This window comes from Canis lupus, chromosome 5 (genome assembly GCF_048164855.1).
Source record: "Canis lupus baileyi chromosome 5, mCanLup2.hap1, whole genome shotgun sequence".
NCBI lineage: Eukaryota > Metazoa > Chordata > Mammalia > Carnivora > Canidae > Canis > Canis lupus.
In genome coordinates, this window is record NC_132842.1 from 85,642,960 (window position 1) to 85,658,496 (window position 15,537).

General features: G+C 52.4%; 1 protein-coding gene across 2 annotated transcripts in view; it reads left to right on the plus strand.

The window, feature by feature from the left end:
- Positions 1 to 14,183, plus strand: part of MTOR (mechanistic target of rapamycin kinase) — a 120,163-nt gene extending 105,980 nt beyond the window's left edge. For both annotated transcript variants that reach the window (XM_072828409.1, XM_072828410.1), the window contains exons 45-58: positions 366 to 500; positions 712 to 886; positions 2,310 to 2,445; positions 2,959 to 3,106; positions 3,741 to 3,863; positions 5,385 to 5,467; positions 6,562 to 6,634; positions 7,217 to 7,291; positions 7,674 to 7,809; positions 8,444 to 8,509; positions 10,428 to 10,508; positions 10,726 to 10,806; positions 12,609 to 12,714; positions 13,273 to 14,183. In XM_072828409.1, the coding sequence (XP_072684510.1) occupies positions 366 to 500; positions 712 to 886; positions 2,310 to 2,445; positions 2,959 to 3,106; positions 3,741 to 3,863; positions 5,385 to 5,467; positions 6,562 to 6,634; positions 7,217 to 7,291; positions 7,674 to 7,809; positions 8,444 to 8,509; positions 10,428 to 10,508; positions 10,726 to 10,806; positions 12,609 to 12,714; positions 13,273 to 13,288 (1,434 nt within the window). In that variant the 3' untranslated portion in view covers positions 13,289 to 14,183. The remainder of the gene's footprint in view (positions 1 to 365; positions 501 to 711; positions 887 to 2,309; positions 2,446 to 2,958; positions 3,107 to 3,740; positions 3,864 to 5,384; positions 5,468 to 6,561; positions 6,635 to 7,216; positions 7,292 to 7,673; positions 7,810 to 8,443; positions 8,510 to 10,427; positions 10,509 to 10,725; positions 10,807 to 12,608; positions 12,715 to 13,272) is intronic.
- Positions 14,184 to 15,537: the final 1,354 nt, after the last annotated feature.

Genomic DNA, 15,537 nt, shown 5'->3' on the forward strand with positions numbered 1-15,537 from the left:
AAGCACGGCGTGGCATGACCCAAAGCCCGTACCAGACCCCTTTCCCCCGGCCCTCGTGCTGACTTGAGTAAAACGTACTCTGACGGAGGTCGCAGAACATAGAAACCCCAGCAGTTTCGTTGTCACCAGCTTATGAGAACCCTCCAAGGCTTTCCCCGGAAAACCACAAGGTTCTTCCCGAGGTCGTCTTGCCTCTCCTTACCGCGCCCGGGAGCCATCCTGACGCGGGGGCCTCCAGGACTGGGCTGCACCCTTGCTGAGCCTGGCTGAGGGCCAGAGTCCGGCCGCTGCAGCGCGTGCCCGAGCAGTTGTGCTGTGTGCGTGGGGTTCACCTGCGGCTGAGTCTGCACCCTGCCTTCCCGCAGGCATATGGTCGAGACTTAATGGAGGCCCAGGAGTGGTGCAGGAAGTACATGAAATCCGGGAACGTCAAGGACCTCACCCAGGCCTGGGACCTCTATTACCACGTGTTCAGACGGATCTCCAAGCAGCTGCCTCAGGTAGGAACGTCCGGTTCCAGCAGCATTAACTGTCATCGCCCCTTCTCTTGCTGAGAGCGTCCTGGCCCTCACTGCGAAGCACCTGGTCTCACTGCTGTCTGCAGACGTGGGGATAAGACATTGCCACTAGCAATCCATTGAGAAGGACCTAGACTGCATTTACACTCCTCCCTGGAGGCAGAAAGCTAACCCCCGTGGTAATTATCCACAGCTCACCTCCCTGGAACTGCAGTATGTTTCCCCCAAACTTCTGATGTGCCGGGACCTTGAGTTGGCCGTGCCGGGAACGTACGACCCCAACCAGCCCATCATTCGCATTCAGTCCATAGCACCGTCCCTGCAGGTCATCACCTCCAAGCAGAGGCCCCGGAAGCTGACGCTCATGGGTAAGGACACGTGTGCTTCCGCCTCCTGCATCTCCCTCCCACCCTGGCTGAACCTCTCCCCACTTTTCTGAAATCACGGCTCGCCGTTCGTATCCCTCCTCTCCCGTGTCCGTGGAGAGGGAAATAGAGGTCCATGCATCCTCCTCCGGACTCCTGGTGCTCGGACCATTGTGCGTGCTTATGGGAAGCCTCACTGCCGTGCAGGGTGTGCAGCCTGGGCAGCTGGGGCAGCAGGCACTGCAGGGGACTGACATGGTGCAGCAGGTGTGGCAGGTGACAAGCAGGGCTGAAGAAAGGGCTCCTGGGCTCTTGAATGTTCTCTTTTACCATCAGGGTATCTCTCTGTGGGAAATGACTCTGTAAGAGAAACAAACTGATGTGGAAATGGGTTCTCATGGGAGCTCCGTGAGCACCTGGGCAGTTGCAGGACATCCAGATGCCCTGGCGGCCCTTTGAGGGCTCTCTCCTCTCGTACGGCTCATGCGTTTTAAATGCAGTAGTTACTCAGCACGGTTCGTCGTGGCACGGGTGACCGCCTCTCCGTGGGCCGGCATCTCCTGGGACGAACACACGGGTCAGTCGGGCTCTCCACGGTATTTGCTCAGAGACCCGGATGAAGGACCTGTTCCCAGGGAAGCTGTGAACAGAGTCAAGAGAGCCCACAGTGGGAAGCTGTGACTCACGCCCCCGCCTGGCCCGAAAGGCCGGGGAGCCTGTTGAGAGCACACGACCTGGAAAGAGGCCATCGCCAGAAGTACAGCCCGGATGGGGGGACTCTGCTACCTTCTAGAACGGGAGCCCGGCCGGCTGACAGGGGCAAACCCTTGGCTTCTCCCTCTCCCACCCTCTGACCTCCCTCCCGCCAGTATCCCCGTTGGCCCAGCTGGGAAGGTGGGCGACCCGGTCTCTAGGGCTCAGGCTGCACAGGCCCCAGCAAGACCGAGAAGGGCAGACAGTGGCTTGTGAGGGAGCATCCAGAATGGCCTCCCTGTGCACACTCACGCCTGATCTTCATAGAACTGTTTTTATTTCATTGCTTTTTGAAGATTGTATTTATTTACTTGAGACAGAAAGAGCGCACAGGCAGGGGAGCAGAGGGAGACGGAGAAACAGACTCCCTGCTCGGAGTCCCTCTCAGGGCTCCATCCTGGGACCCGGGACCCGGGACCATGACCTCAGCGGAAGGCAGGCGCTTACCTGCCTCAGCCCCCCGGGGACCCTGGACAGGGCTGTTTTTTATTGTATTTGTTTTTAATTTGACCGACATTTCATTGGGAACATCAAGAGCAGGGCCATTCTTTGCATCAGTTCTAGGGAACTTTCTTGCATTTGTGCGGAAATAGGGCTGGGTAGGGAACGTGTAGTCTCTGGGAGCTTGTGGGTACCGGGCTGGTTGTGCTAACTGCTCCCACCTTCCTCACAGGCAGCAACGGGCATGAGTTTGTTTTCCTCCTGAAGGGCCACGAAGACCTGCGGCAGGATGAGCGGGTGATGCAGCTCTTTGGCCTGGTGAACACCCTTCTGGCCAATGACCCAACGTCTCTTCGCAAGAACCTCAGGTATCCAGGACGCGGTGCTGCGTGGGGGTGGGCAGCGATCTGACCCGTCTTCTAGGGTTTCCTTACTTCCCATCCATGTGCTCACGTCCCTTCACGAAATCAGCTATAGACGAACGTACCTGACAGGAAGTCGTCAGTAGCCAAGGTGTCAAACACAACAAGAGGAATTATCCATACTTTGAGCGTACTTTCTAGGGAAATGCCTGAAACAGCCACCAGAAAGAGGGTCTGGAATGGAACAGCCCATGGCCACTAGACTAGAGATGCTGCGCATCTGGGGTGTTTCACTTTTCCCCGTCCGCCCTGCTCCCTTCCTCCTCTTCCTGTTAAGAACGTGGGTATTATGCTGGGAGGTTGTTTTGGCTTAGAAATCATCACGAGGCTGCTCCCCCGGGGCTGTGAGTTCATCAGGCAGGTTGAGGAGGCTGGTGGTGCTCAGCCCTGTGCAGGGTGCGTCCTTCAACCCGCTTCCGTGTGTGCTGAGTGGGCCCGTTTCCTGTCCCATAACCCCAGCATCCAGAGGTACGCTGTCATCCCCTTATCAACCAACTCGGGCCTCATTGGCTGGGTCCCCCACTGCGACACGCTGCACGCCCTCATCCGGGACTACAGAGAGAAAAAGAAGATCCTTCTCAACATCGAGCATCGCATCATGTTGCGGGTATGTGATGAGGCTGCCAAACCCAGTGCCTTAACCCCAACTCCCAAGTTGAGAAATCTGAACGCAGCTGCTCGTCGTTCTTCTGTGTGTACAACACCGAAGAATCTGTTTGGGAGAATTGTCTACTGAAGGAGATTCAATGAAGTGAGTCCTAAAGCAGATCACCTCTGAGACACAGAACCCTAAGGCCCAGAAACTGGGTTTTCAGCATTCGAGGGGAGACTGGACGGTGTTTATCAAGCAGCGTGTGTGGACCAAACACCTAATGTATACAGGGCACTGGTCACACGAGGAAATGACGTTAGTAGGTAGGCAGGTCCTAAGAAAGAGACTGGTGTGTTACTCAGAACCCTGATGCCTCCAGGGCTCTCATTCATACCAGCAGGCTGTACTCCAGCCTGTGCTCGGGTGGGCCCTGCCTGCTGACTTACCCGGAGCCCCTGGCACTTCCCGTGGTCAGCAGGTTCGAGGGGCCACACCCGTGTTTTTCCTTTCGCACCATTCCTACTTCCTTTTCCTTTGGACTCGGGTGGTGCCATCAGAACCCAGCTCTGCCCGGGCCCAGAGCGGCGCCTCTTCCTGGGGTTAAGCTGCTAGGCTGGGGCTGCTCTCAGAATGCTGTGTCCTGATGCAGATGGCTCCAGACTACGATCACCTGACGCTGATGCAGAAGGTGGAGGTGTTTGAGCACGCCGTCAACAACACAGCCGGGGACGACCTGGCCAAGCTGCTGTGGCTGAAAAGCCCTAGCTCCGAGGTACATGCACCCCTCTGCCCTCGGGCCCCCTCGCTCCTAGTGGGACTGGCTTTTGTGTTTGTTCACGGGCGTTTGTTGCTGGACTCTTCTTTGCGACCACTAGCTGTAGGTTATGTGCAGTCCTTTATAACAGAAATTAGGCGGGTGAGCCATGCAGTTTAGCAGATACAGATTTAGTAAATTCATGTTTCTCCTGTTTCTTACGATAATATTTGAGCTGCTTTTATACTAAGGATATTAAATCTTTTTCATATATGTTAGAAATTTCCTGCTTATTTGTCTTTTTAATTTTGTTATGGTATATTTCTTGGCTTGGGATTTTTGTTTTGTTTTTGGCATATGGGCATTTTTAAAAGTTAGAAGTTATTGAATTTTGATCATTTTCTTTGAAGTTTCTGCCTTTGGCTTTATATTTGGAAAGGCCCTCCCCACCTCAAGGTTATATATCTTTTAACATTCATTTTCTTGTACTTATTATAAAATCTGTATTTCCATTTAAATCCTTGGCTCAATTCAGGATTTAAGATTTAAAAAAAATTTTTTTGAGCCAACACCACAGTATCCACCAAATAATCCACCCTTTCTCTGCTGTTTAAGAGAGACCATTACTCTTTTTTTTTTTTCTTTAAGATTTTATTTATTTATTCATGAGAGGCAGAGAGAGAGAGAGAGAGAAGCAGAGACACAGGCAGAGGGAGAATCCGGCTTCATGCAGGGAGCCTGACGTGGGACTCGATCTCAGGACCCCAGGATCACACCCCGAGCTGAAGGCGGCACTAAACTGCTGAGCCACCCAGGCTGCTCGAGAGTCCATTATTCTTATACGAAAAATATTTTTATGCCATTGGATTCTTTCTGGAGCTTCTGTTTTATTTCATTAATCTCTCTAAGCCTGTTTTTCCTCGAGTCCCATACTATTAATACAACTATTAATGAAAAGTCTCTTTTCGGGCAGCCCAGGTGGCTCAGCCCAGTTTAGCACCTGCCTTTGGCCCAGGGCGCGATCCTGGGGACCCAGGATCCCTGCATGGAGCCTGCTTCTCCCTCTGCCTGTGTCTCTGCCTCTCTCTCTCTGTCTCTCATGAATAAATAAATAAAATCTTTAAAAAAAAAAAAAAAACAGTCTCTTTCCATTGGCTATTTTAATTTTTTCTTCTTCCAAATAAATTTTGGGATCATTCTGTCATGGTCCCCCAAAAAAGTACTACGGAATTTTAAGGGGAATTACATTCAGTGTATCAAATAATTTGGAAGGTTTTTACATTTTTACGATATTTTCATTTACTTGGGTTTTTATATTCCTAAGCAAAGGTTAATTTTTTTATTCATCTAGGTTCTGTACATCTCTAAGTTTATTCCAAGCATAGTTTATTGTTGTTCCAATTATAAATGAGATCTTTATTCCACTATATGTTATTAATTGGCTACTGATGGAACGTAAGAAACAACTGATTGAGGTGTAATTATGTTGAAGCTACTTAGCGTCCAGAGCCCCGGTTCATGTGCACACCTGTGTTCCAGGTATGGTTTGACCGAAGAACCAACTACACCCGCTCTTTAGCGGTCATGTCCATGGTTGGGTATATTTTGGGCCTGGGAGATAGGTGAGTAAATTGATTTTGTTTTCGAAGTCTTTTTCTGCATTGTACTTTTCTTAAACAATTTCCTTTTATTTCCTACTAAGATTTATGACCATTTGGAAAATAATTGTATTTTATACCTTCAGGTCTTATTTTCAGCATCAGCTTTAGTGTTTTTTTATTATCCACACAACAGAATAGCACAGCAAACTAAAGAGAAGAAAAACCTTAGTTCTAAGGCACTGTTTTCTCCCTAGGCTGGTTTAATATGTTAAAAACCACAGTCAGGGGCTCCTGGCTGGCTCAGTCGATGGAGCATACAATTCTTGATCTCAGAGTTGTGAGTTCAAGCCCCACACTGAGCTTACTTTAAAAAAAGAATCTAATTTTTTTTTAAAGAATCCAATTGATTTTACTGAGTCAATAAACATTTATCAGTCATCACTGTGCTGAGATAAATAATTCTGTTTCTGAAATTGAAAGCAACCAAAGTAGATCCTTCTATTATTTCTGCATAATACATTTTATCCACGTGTACTGACTAGAAAAATAGTTAATATTTCAGAAATGGACTCTCCAGAAGTCTTTGAAAAATTAATTTCTTGATGTCTACCCTTTCTCCTGGGATCATGTCTTGTGCAGTTATTTGAGAGTAAAGATAATTTTTTCCCACAAAAACAATGAATCCTTGTTTTTAAAAAGAGCCGGGAGAATTCCTAATGACAAAAGCCAGGTGACCCTTCCTACATGGGTCTGGGGGCTCAGGAGATGGGACCCTGTGATGGGTGCTGAGGGATAAAGATAGAGCCTTGTCACTCTGAGACCCCGGCACCAGACTTTATTTCAGACCTGGAGCGGGGATCAGCAAACTTCCTCTGTAAAGGGCCAGATAAGAAATAATTTAGGCTTTGCTGGCCATATGATGTGTCACAGCTACTCATGTCCACTTGTAGCACCAAAGCAGCCTAAGACAACACGGGGCAAATAGGCAGGGCTGTGTCCCGCAGGTGGGGTGCTGGCTTTGGCCTGCGGATGGGGCCTGGAGTATCATGTCCTTGTTGATTTATTCATCAGTGCTGCTCTAGTGACCCCTCCACGGTCTCTCTTCTGTTTCCCAGACACCCATCCAATCTGATGCTTGACCGGCTGAGTGGGAAGATCCTGCACATCGACTTTGGGGACTGCTTTGAGGTGAGCACGTGTTCCAGAACACCATGTAGAGCTCACCTTTCCAGTCACACTTTGGTGGTCTGACCTTTCAGGCAAATTTGAGTTCCACAAGCACTGTCCTGACCCCTGCCTCTCCTACCAAAGCAACAAAAAGTCAACCTCAGAAGTGAAATTCATGCTCGTTGATACTTGCTCTCATTGGACTCTAACCCCTTTTACGGTGAGGGCCGCTGTCCACACCCCTTCTGAGCGGAGGAATCTTCATCCCTGAATTGGCCCGCTGGCCAGAGCCCTGGTGTGATGTACATCTATCCTTTTTCTTTGTTCCCTCTATCCCTTTGTATGTGTGTCTCTCTCTCTTTTTTAGTTAGTTTTTAAATCCCCGTGACAAGTCCCCTCCCTAAACTAAAGCTACTTCATTTCTGTGCCCCAAATGAAATCAATACAAAGAAAAGCTACCTGCCCTCTGTTGGCTTTAGTTAAAGAAAACAATCTAGCCTGGGAAAAATAAATAAATAAAATAAAATAACAAAGGAAAAAAAAAGAAAGTTAAGAAAACCATCTAGCCATTGGCCTTGGTTTTTCTCTTTCATTTCCCCACAGGTTGCTATGACCAGAGAGAAATTCCCAGAGAAGATTCCATTTAGACTAACGAGAATGCTGACCAATGCTATGGAGGTGAGTGGATCTGGGAATAAGGGCTTTGGAGTGGGACCAATACGGTCAGCACCGGCTCTGCACAGACTGGCTTGCCGGGTCTCAGCAGTTCCCCCGAACGCCTGGGTTAGTTCTCTGGTTGTTTCCTGGTATTTTCATTGTGTTAGAAATGATCGACCTTGGAGAGTCTCACCATCCTTCACGTCAGACCTTGTGTCCTACGTATCCCAGGCCTGACCTGACCCCTGGCTCTGACCACATTCCTGGCCTGATACATCAGTAATGGCCTGTGTCTGCTTCCTTAGTGCGGGTGACAGACCCTCTCAACTTGCTTCTGGTCCTGAGGCCGTGCGGGGCGGGGCGGGGGCGGCTGACCTCTGTGTGACTGGCTCGGGCCCTGCAGGTTACAGGTCTGGACGGCAACTACAGAATCACGTGCCACACGGTGATGGAGGTGCTTCGGGAACACAAGGACAGCGTCATGGCTGTGCTGGAAGCCTTTGTCTACGACCCCTTGCTGAACTGGAGGCTGATGGACAGTGGGTATCAGAGAGGGCCTGGGCCTCCAAACGGGAAATATCCGAACATTTCACGAACCTTGGAACCTGAGCTGTATTACTGGGCTGTTGCGTTACGTGTTCACAGAGCTGTTCCAGTGGCTAGAAATGAATTTCAAGTATTTTTTCTTATTACTTAGAACAAAACACACCAATCATCCATTGATATTAATTACAGTACTTCCAGGATAAACCCTGGTGGTTTGTGTTTGGATTTCACGTAGAGTAGCAAGCTGGAATCTCGACAGGACACACAAGCAGTTGTGTGCTGGGGAAGAGGCATCCCCGTCTCCCGTTTGCTCCTCCTCCTCAGAAGAGGGGGACCGAGCCCCATGTCTCATCCACTGCCAGTCAGTCCCACTCTCGCCTTCGGCTGTCTGGTCCCCAGCGTCCAAGTTCAGCTCAGCTCAGCGACACAGAGTGTCCCATAGGATTGGACGCCCCTGCCAGTGCTCACCCACTGACTCCTGAGTGATCCATCCTGGGTTCTCTCTTAGGGGCTTTGGCCTTTAGTAAACTTGTATTTTTATGGCTGTAAGAAAATACCGTATCAACCAACTTTCTTTCAAGTCAAAGTCTGAAGTGCTGTTTATCCTCTCTTTGTTTCTTCCCCTAGCAAATACCAAAGGCAACAAGCGGTCCCGAACAAGGACAGATTCCTACTCTGCTGGCCAGTCAGTAGGTGGGTCCATCCCCTGGGGCCTGCAGGTTCTGTCCTCTTCTGTCCAGAGTGTCTTGAACAGGGCGAGCTTTGTGATTGCTATTAGGAGGCATAGCGGAGACGGTCACAGATGCCAAACGTGAAGGAAGGAAGCGTGTTTTCTAGAGGCTCTGACCGGGGCTGCAGTCCCGCAGCAATTCTGCCAAAATAGCATCTGATGAGCATTTAGTTAACTTCAGAAAGACGGTCTAGAAATATTTACTGAGCGCATGTTTTATTTCATCCCCTTCAGGATGGAGTGGGTACCTAAGGCTCAGAAATTTTAATCAAACTATCCGAGCCTGATCTCTCTATAAAAACACAATTAAAAGCATGTCTGAATATTAGCCAGTATTTAGTATGCCCTTTAGTGGTGTCGGGACTAGGATAATTAATTAGATAATTAGATAATTAATGGTCCTAGAGCATTGGTAACAGCTCGGGAATAGGATGGCGGAAGCAGTAGGAGTATATTCACGCTGCTGGCGGAGGAGGCCGGGAAGCCATAGGAAACACTCCCCAAGAGTGCGTCCACAGCATAGGGTCCCAGAAGGTAATGCCCCTCCAGGAGCCAGAGCAGGTCTGTGTATGGAACCTCTCAAAGGTGTCATAGTAAAGCTGTTTAACTTTATTTCCCTCACACACACCCTGCACCGCCCTCCCCAGCCCATTGCTTTCTCCCTCGTAACCTGTAACAACATCCTACAAGTTGAGAAATACTGTTGAGGTGTAAAAAAGTAAATATTCCCTACAGACATTTATGGAACATTTGCAACTAGTTGCCTAGCTAAGCCAAATAATGTGTAAGGTTAGTGCAGAAGGAAAGTGACGCACAGAGATTGCCATGGGGAAGCACAGGGTCACATCATAGAATTGACCAAACTGTATAGTATACGAACTAGTAAGAGAACGGTGAGGTCCACGTGTGACCCAGCAGCTCGCAGTTTGGCTGGCAGGAGAGGCCGTGGGGCTGAAAGAGGGCACCGCTCTGAACAGCAGTCGTTGAAGGGAGCTCCTGGGCTGGTGGGATTTAAGCTGGCCTTCCTGGATGGGGGAGAAGGAAGAGGGTGTCCTGGGCCGGAAATTGAGGTCCCGGCTTGTGGGAACAGGTGTGGACTCGAGCCTGGACACCCCGACAGGGTTTGTGAACACTGCCTGAACTACTCCCGGTGTCCAGGTACCTCGTGCAAGTGGCTGGTCTCCTCCAAAGTATGTGAGACTTAGTCGGTTTAGCTCTCAGGCCCACCTCGTTAGTACATTATCGGGGACTCCTCTGTGCTATCGGGGTGTGTCGGGGGGACTAGGACAGCTGGTGCTGGTGACCCCAGACAGTGCTACCCCGGCTGGTTCTCCTGTGGCTTCAAAGTTAGGTTCCAAGTGGTAATTCATGAAAGTCTTTCGCCCCTGGGTCCATTCTGAAGGCCTGTGGTATAGAAGGGCAGTGTGTAAATAGCTTCATACTCTGCTTCTGGACTCCTCCCCTGGAGGCCACAATCAGTGGAGGGTGACCCTAAAGCCCCAGGACTTTCTGTGCAGAAAGGATGTATAAATTCCTCCGAAGGACAGCTCTTGGGTCATGAGTGTCACTTGGGTCATGACCTGCTGAAAGCCAGTCCTCCTTACACTGTCGTCAGTTTTGGTTTTGATGGATTTTGTCGCCAGGGATTCGTTCATGCTCCTGTTCTCTCTGTCAGAACACTTAAAATGCAATTTGCTTGAGAATTCATGCCTTGGAGATGTAAGATCTCCAAGACACATAGTGAGCGTTCTCTCTCCCTCCCCCTCTGAGGCAGGGCGGGTGTTGGAGGGACTTCAGCGTGGGAGGAAGCAGAGCAAACGCTCGCAGCAGCTGTGGCTTCTTGCTGTCTGACGGTTCTGCCAATCGACTTTTTTCTCCTAGAAATTTTGGATGGTGTGGAACTTGGGGAACCCGCCCACAAGAAAACAGGGACCACAGTGCCGGAATCTATCCATTCTTTCAGTAAGTCCGCCCTGGGGAGCTGCACCACTGATGAGCGCCCGCGAGGGGCTTTGGCGAGAAGCCGGCCTGTGGACTCGCTCGGCCCCGAACACGGACGGGTGCGGGGGAAGACTCACTTGGCAGTTTCAGAAGTGAATATTGGAGAAGAGCAGGGGCACCCGGTGAACCTGTGCTGACGCCCCGATCTGACTGTTGTCTCTACTTCTGTGTCTTCCAGTTGGAGACGGTTTGGTGAAGCCAGAGGCCCTAAATAAGAAAGCTATCCAGATAATTAACAGGGTTCGAGATAAGCTCACTGGTGAGTGTGTGTGCACTGAACAGGAACATAAACCTGGAGAGACTTGCCCTCCGAGTGAGGGAGTGCTGCTGGCCCGAAGCCTTGGCCCTGCGGCCACCGGGGGCTCGGATTCTCGCGGCCACTGAACTCCTTTGAGTGATGTTGCCCCTCTCACTTTAGCAGTCGGGGGTGAGTAAAGCTCTTTCGGGTCCAACGTCAGCCACATTCGGGGAAACGTCTCATTATCGTGGCTTGATCCTGGAGCCACCCTGACCAAACCCGGGCGCTCCTGCCCTTTGGTGGCTGTTAGGGAGTCGAGTGTGTGGGGGGACAGGAATGTGTACTCGTGAGAACAAGACCTGTCCTGTAGACCAGGGGTGTGACAGGAGACGGGAGTCGGGGGGTGAAGACCCCAGCTGTCCCGCGTCCTGTGGGACCCCGGGCCTCTCTGTGTGTCCGTCTGGAGGATTGTCTCTCAGGAGGTGGCTCCCATGAGACGTGGGATGCCAAGCCTCAGCACTGGGGCATGGCACCGAAGTGTCGTGGTCGAGGTGCATTTACTGAGCACCTACAAGCGCACGCTGGTAAGAGCAACAGACTGCCTGCCCTCGTGGGGTCAGCATCTAACGGGGACACTTAGTTACAAGAAAGGGCCTGAGCCGTGATGCTGGTCACAAGGGAATTCAAGGGCCGGAGTTACAGGAAGGCTTCCCCAGAAACAGTCCTTGAGCTAAAACCTGAAAGAGGACATAATTAGGGGCAGATAAAGGAACGAGCATGTGCAAGGGCCCTGTGGTAGGAGGGGATCTGGCCTGGCCAGAAAAATGGTCTGAAAGCAGACGAGCCTGGCTGCCCCGAGAGTGGGGTGCGAGGAGCATAGGGCACCGTGCTTTCCCTCTGAGGGCTGGGGCGGGTCACACAGAGCCTCTCCTTCCCTTCTCCTCAGGGCAGCGGGTAGGCCCTGAGGGCTTGAGGGGGTGAGGGGTTCGCCCTGGGGAATCTTGCCTCCTCTGGATGGGGGGACGGCGTGGGGGGGGTGGATGGGGGAGGCTGCTGCCAAATTTGCGGCTGGACAGTTGACTAGACCAGGGAGGTGGCCTCCAGGGCTTCGGGAGGTAAAACCCGAGGGGCCGACGACGGGGCGCCAGGCCGCGGGGCTGGAGGGCGAGCGCGGCAGGGACGAGTCTCAGGACGGAGAGGCGCCAGGTGGGACGGGGCCTGGCCACTCAGGGGGCCGCGAGGATGCGGGCGGAAGTCTGAAGGGTGGTGCGAGGGGGTCAGCAACCCAGCGGAGCCCCGGGAGGCGGGAGGCCATGGGGTCGGAGGGTCCCCAGGGTCACAGGCGAAGGGCCGAGGGTGCCCCCGCCAGCAGATGCAGTGCCTGGAGCGCCGCCTGACACCCGAGTCCAGACAGTGAGCGGGGAGGTGGGTCCCGAGCAGAGCAGGATGGGGGAGGGCCTGTGCCACAGTGAGAGCCAGCGGGGGACGGACACGGCCTGCACGGAGCCCGGGGGCATCTGCTCCAGGAGCACGCTCGGGGCAGGAGGTGACGTGCTCAGGATGGCGCAAGCCCCCAGGTGGAGGGGGCCCAGCGGTGGGAGGGCAGCGCGGACGCCCCCTGCCCACCCCGCCCGTAGCCTCCTTGAACCAAGTCTGTCAGGACACGCGCGCATTCACGTCGCGTGGGGTGAATCTAACCTCCAGCGGCCACGCAGCGCTCATTCCCACAGACGAGGACAGACTGACGAGGGCGGGCACAGGTCGGCGAAGCGGGCGAGGGCCTTGTTCCACGCCAGGTGCAGAACGGCGTTTCTCCTTCCTAGGGCGGGACTTTTCTCACGATGAAACCCTGGATGTCCCGACACAAGTCGAGCTGCTCATCAAACAGGCCACATCCCACGAGAACCTGTGTCAGTGCTACATCGGCTGGTGAGCAGACGCCACCTGTGCCCCGCCCCGGCGAGCCCGGAAGGGCCTGGGGGCACCGTGAGGGGTGGTCGTGGTCCTGAAAAGGGAGGAACTTGAGAGACGTGGGTGCACGTGCAGAGGCAAACACCAAATCTACATTAAAAAATGGGTTAGGAAAGAGGCGAGTCCCCCTTTGTTGGGAGGGAGAGGGATTCTCTTTGGACTTTTGCCGTCAATTCCGAGAAAGAGGGAAGGGCCGAGAACAGAGCGCCGAGCCGACAGGAGGAGAGATGCAAAGACCGATCTATGATGTGGGATTGTAGCCTCGAGGACCACCCTGGGGCGCGCCTGAAGCTAGGGAGAGAGGGAGGGTGGCGGGGAAGCGTCCTCCTGGGACTGGGACCGCGACCGCAGCAGGCTTCAGCCCCAGAAGTGAGGAGTGTGTCCGACAGTCGAGGGAGATCTCAGGGGTCGTCCCCGGGGTTGTCAGACCTTGGGCTCTCCAGTGTCAGTGTATGTTTGAAAAGCTTTGAAAAAGCCCAAATTATTAAAATAATCCTTTTCTCTGCGTCATCTTAGGTGTCCTTTCTGGTAACGCGAGGCCCAGACATGCCCACAGCGTTTCTCCTGAGGCTTTCGTGCTTTGGAATACGCTTCCACTAAACTGAAACCACGGTCAGAGAGTTCGACTTTGTTAAATATCTTGAGATGTAAATGAAAAGTACTACTGTATAGTAAAGGTTGGTTTGAGCCAACTCTCCAGCTGCTGTTGAAGAATATATTGTCAGAAACACAAGGCTTGATTTGGTTCCCAGGACAGTCAACACGGTGATACGACATAAATCAAGCCATTGATTCGGGGGAACAGAAGATCCATAACTTAGAAATACGGGTTTTGACTTAACTCATCAGAGAACTCGCCATAAGCGTTGCTGATAGAAGAGTGGCCTCGTCATTCCTCTCGACAAGGATACAGCAGACTGCACGGCCAAGAAGCCTCGGACCATGGCGGACACGTATTCGGAATCAGAAGCTGACGTGGTCACTCGCACCCATCGCATTACCTCACTGGCCGCCCAAATGGGGGAAGGTGTCTGTCCGCTGCCTCACCTGTGACGCTGCGACTTAGGCGCCTCAACCCAAGACCCGAATGCTGGGAGGGGAGTTTCTTCTGATGGCTGGGCAGCCTCGGCGGAGCAGATGCACGAAGACCACGGAGCGGTAGGGCAGCCCGCGGCGGCCTTCCTTCCCCAGCACGGCCCTGGGGTGTTCTCGGTGAAGTCGGGACGCTCTGTTTAGAGCAAGGGCTTGGAAACAGAAATGCCGTCCCTCCCGCGGCCGCTGACGGAGAGGAAGGTCTGGTACCTGCTGGGAGCTCTGAGCAAGAGAAATATTAAACTAAATGCACAAAGTATCAAGTGTAGCCATTCTAGACACCATGTTGTATCTGAATAATTTTTGTGCCAATAAATGACATCAGAATTTTAAAACCACGTGTATGTGTGTCTTTACTATAGTCACGAGTTTATAAAGGAAGCAGGTATCCTTCAGCAGCCAGCAGCCACCAGGCATGTGACACTAAGGACTGTGCAAGACATGGGGGCCACGTGGCGGGGTCAGCATCGCGGCGGGGTGGACTGGTGACCCCCCAAACTCCGCGGGGAGAAGAACACATCCAGGGTGCGAGCCTCAGTGGGAGGAGGCACAAATTCCACTGGGCGAGCCAGGAAAGCTACACGGAAAGGGGACATTTGCCGTGGGCTTCAAAGGACGCGTGGAGTTTATCAGATGAAGCAAGCGAAGACATTCAGCAGAAAAGCACAATATTGGCAGGAATGGCACGTACTGAACCGTATTCGACTACAAGTCTTAGGCCGTTTTGAAAACACAGAAGGGCCTGATGGTTCGGCGTAGCTGGCTGAGGGGTCAGAAGAGAGCGAAGGGAAGGGTAGCAACTGAAGGGGGGCCAGAGAGGAGAGTTTGGGGTCAGTGGCCTGCCTCGGTTCAACAAGGAGTTTGAGCCTGATGCAGGGACAACAGGGAATGTGTGAAGTTCTAAAACGGAGAAGCAGAATCCGAGTAGTATTTTTTAAAAAGATAACCAGTGTCAAACAGGTAAAGGGGAAGTAGCCGCCGCAGGACCTCGTGAAGGACCGTACAGTAGCGGGGAGGGAAGACGCTAGGCGCAGCTGGCCGGTACTCCACAGAGGCCCGCTGTACAGAGCGTGCCTACCGTGCTTCCGAAGAACAGCATTTTCAGTCCAAGCAAATTTTGTTTCTAAATTCCTGTGGGCCGCAGCCACCCGGTGAGAAACACTGAATCATGAGATAGTGTCAAAGGACTTGCATCAGGGAGAGCAGGAGTTAAAAGGCCGGGAACCATGTCTTACATGGCGTAACCCCGTATCTCCCAGAGCCCCGGACCACAGTGGTGCTCTGTACACATTTGGTGGAGAACTCCTCTATTAAAACCAAAGATGAATTCATTTTTTTTTTTTTTAGGTATTTATTTTGGGACGGGTTGGGGGGGGGGGGGCAGAAGGTGGAGGGAGGGGGAGAAGCAGACACGCCGCTGAGCAGGGAGCCAGACACAGGGTCGATCCTAGGACCCCCCCAGGATCATGACCCCGGGTGCCCCAAAAACCAAAGATGAATTTTTTTAAGATTTTATTTATTCATTCATGAGAGACACAGAGGCAGAGACACAGGCAGAGGGAGAAGCAGGCTCCATGCGGGGAGCCCGATGTGGGACTCGATCCCGGGTCTCCAAGATCAGGCCCTGGGCTGAAGGCTGCACCAAACCTCTGAGCCACCTGGGCTGTCCCCCAAAGATGAATTTAAATG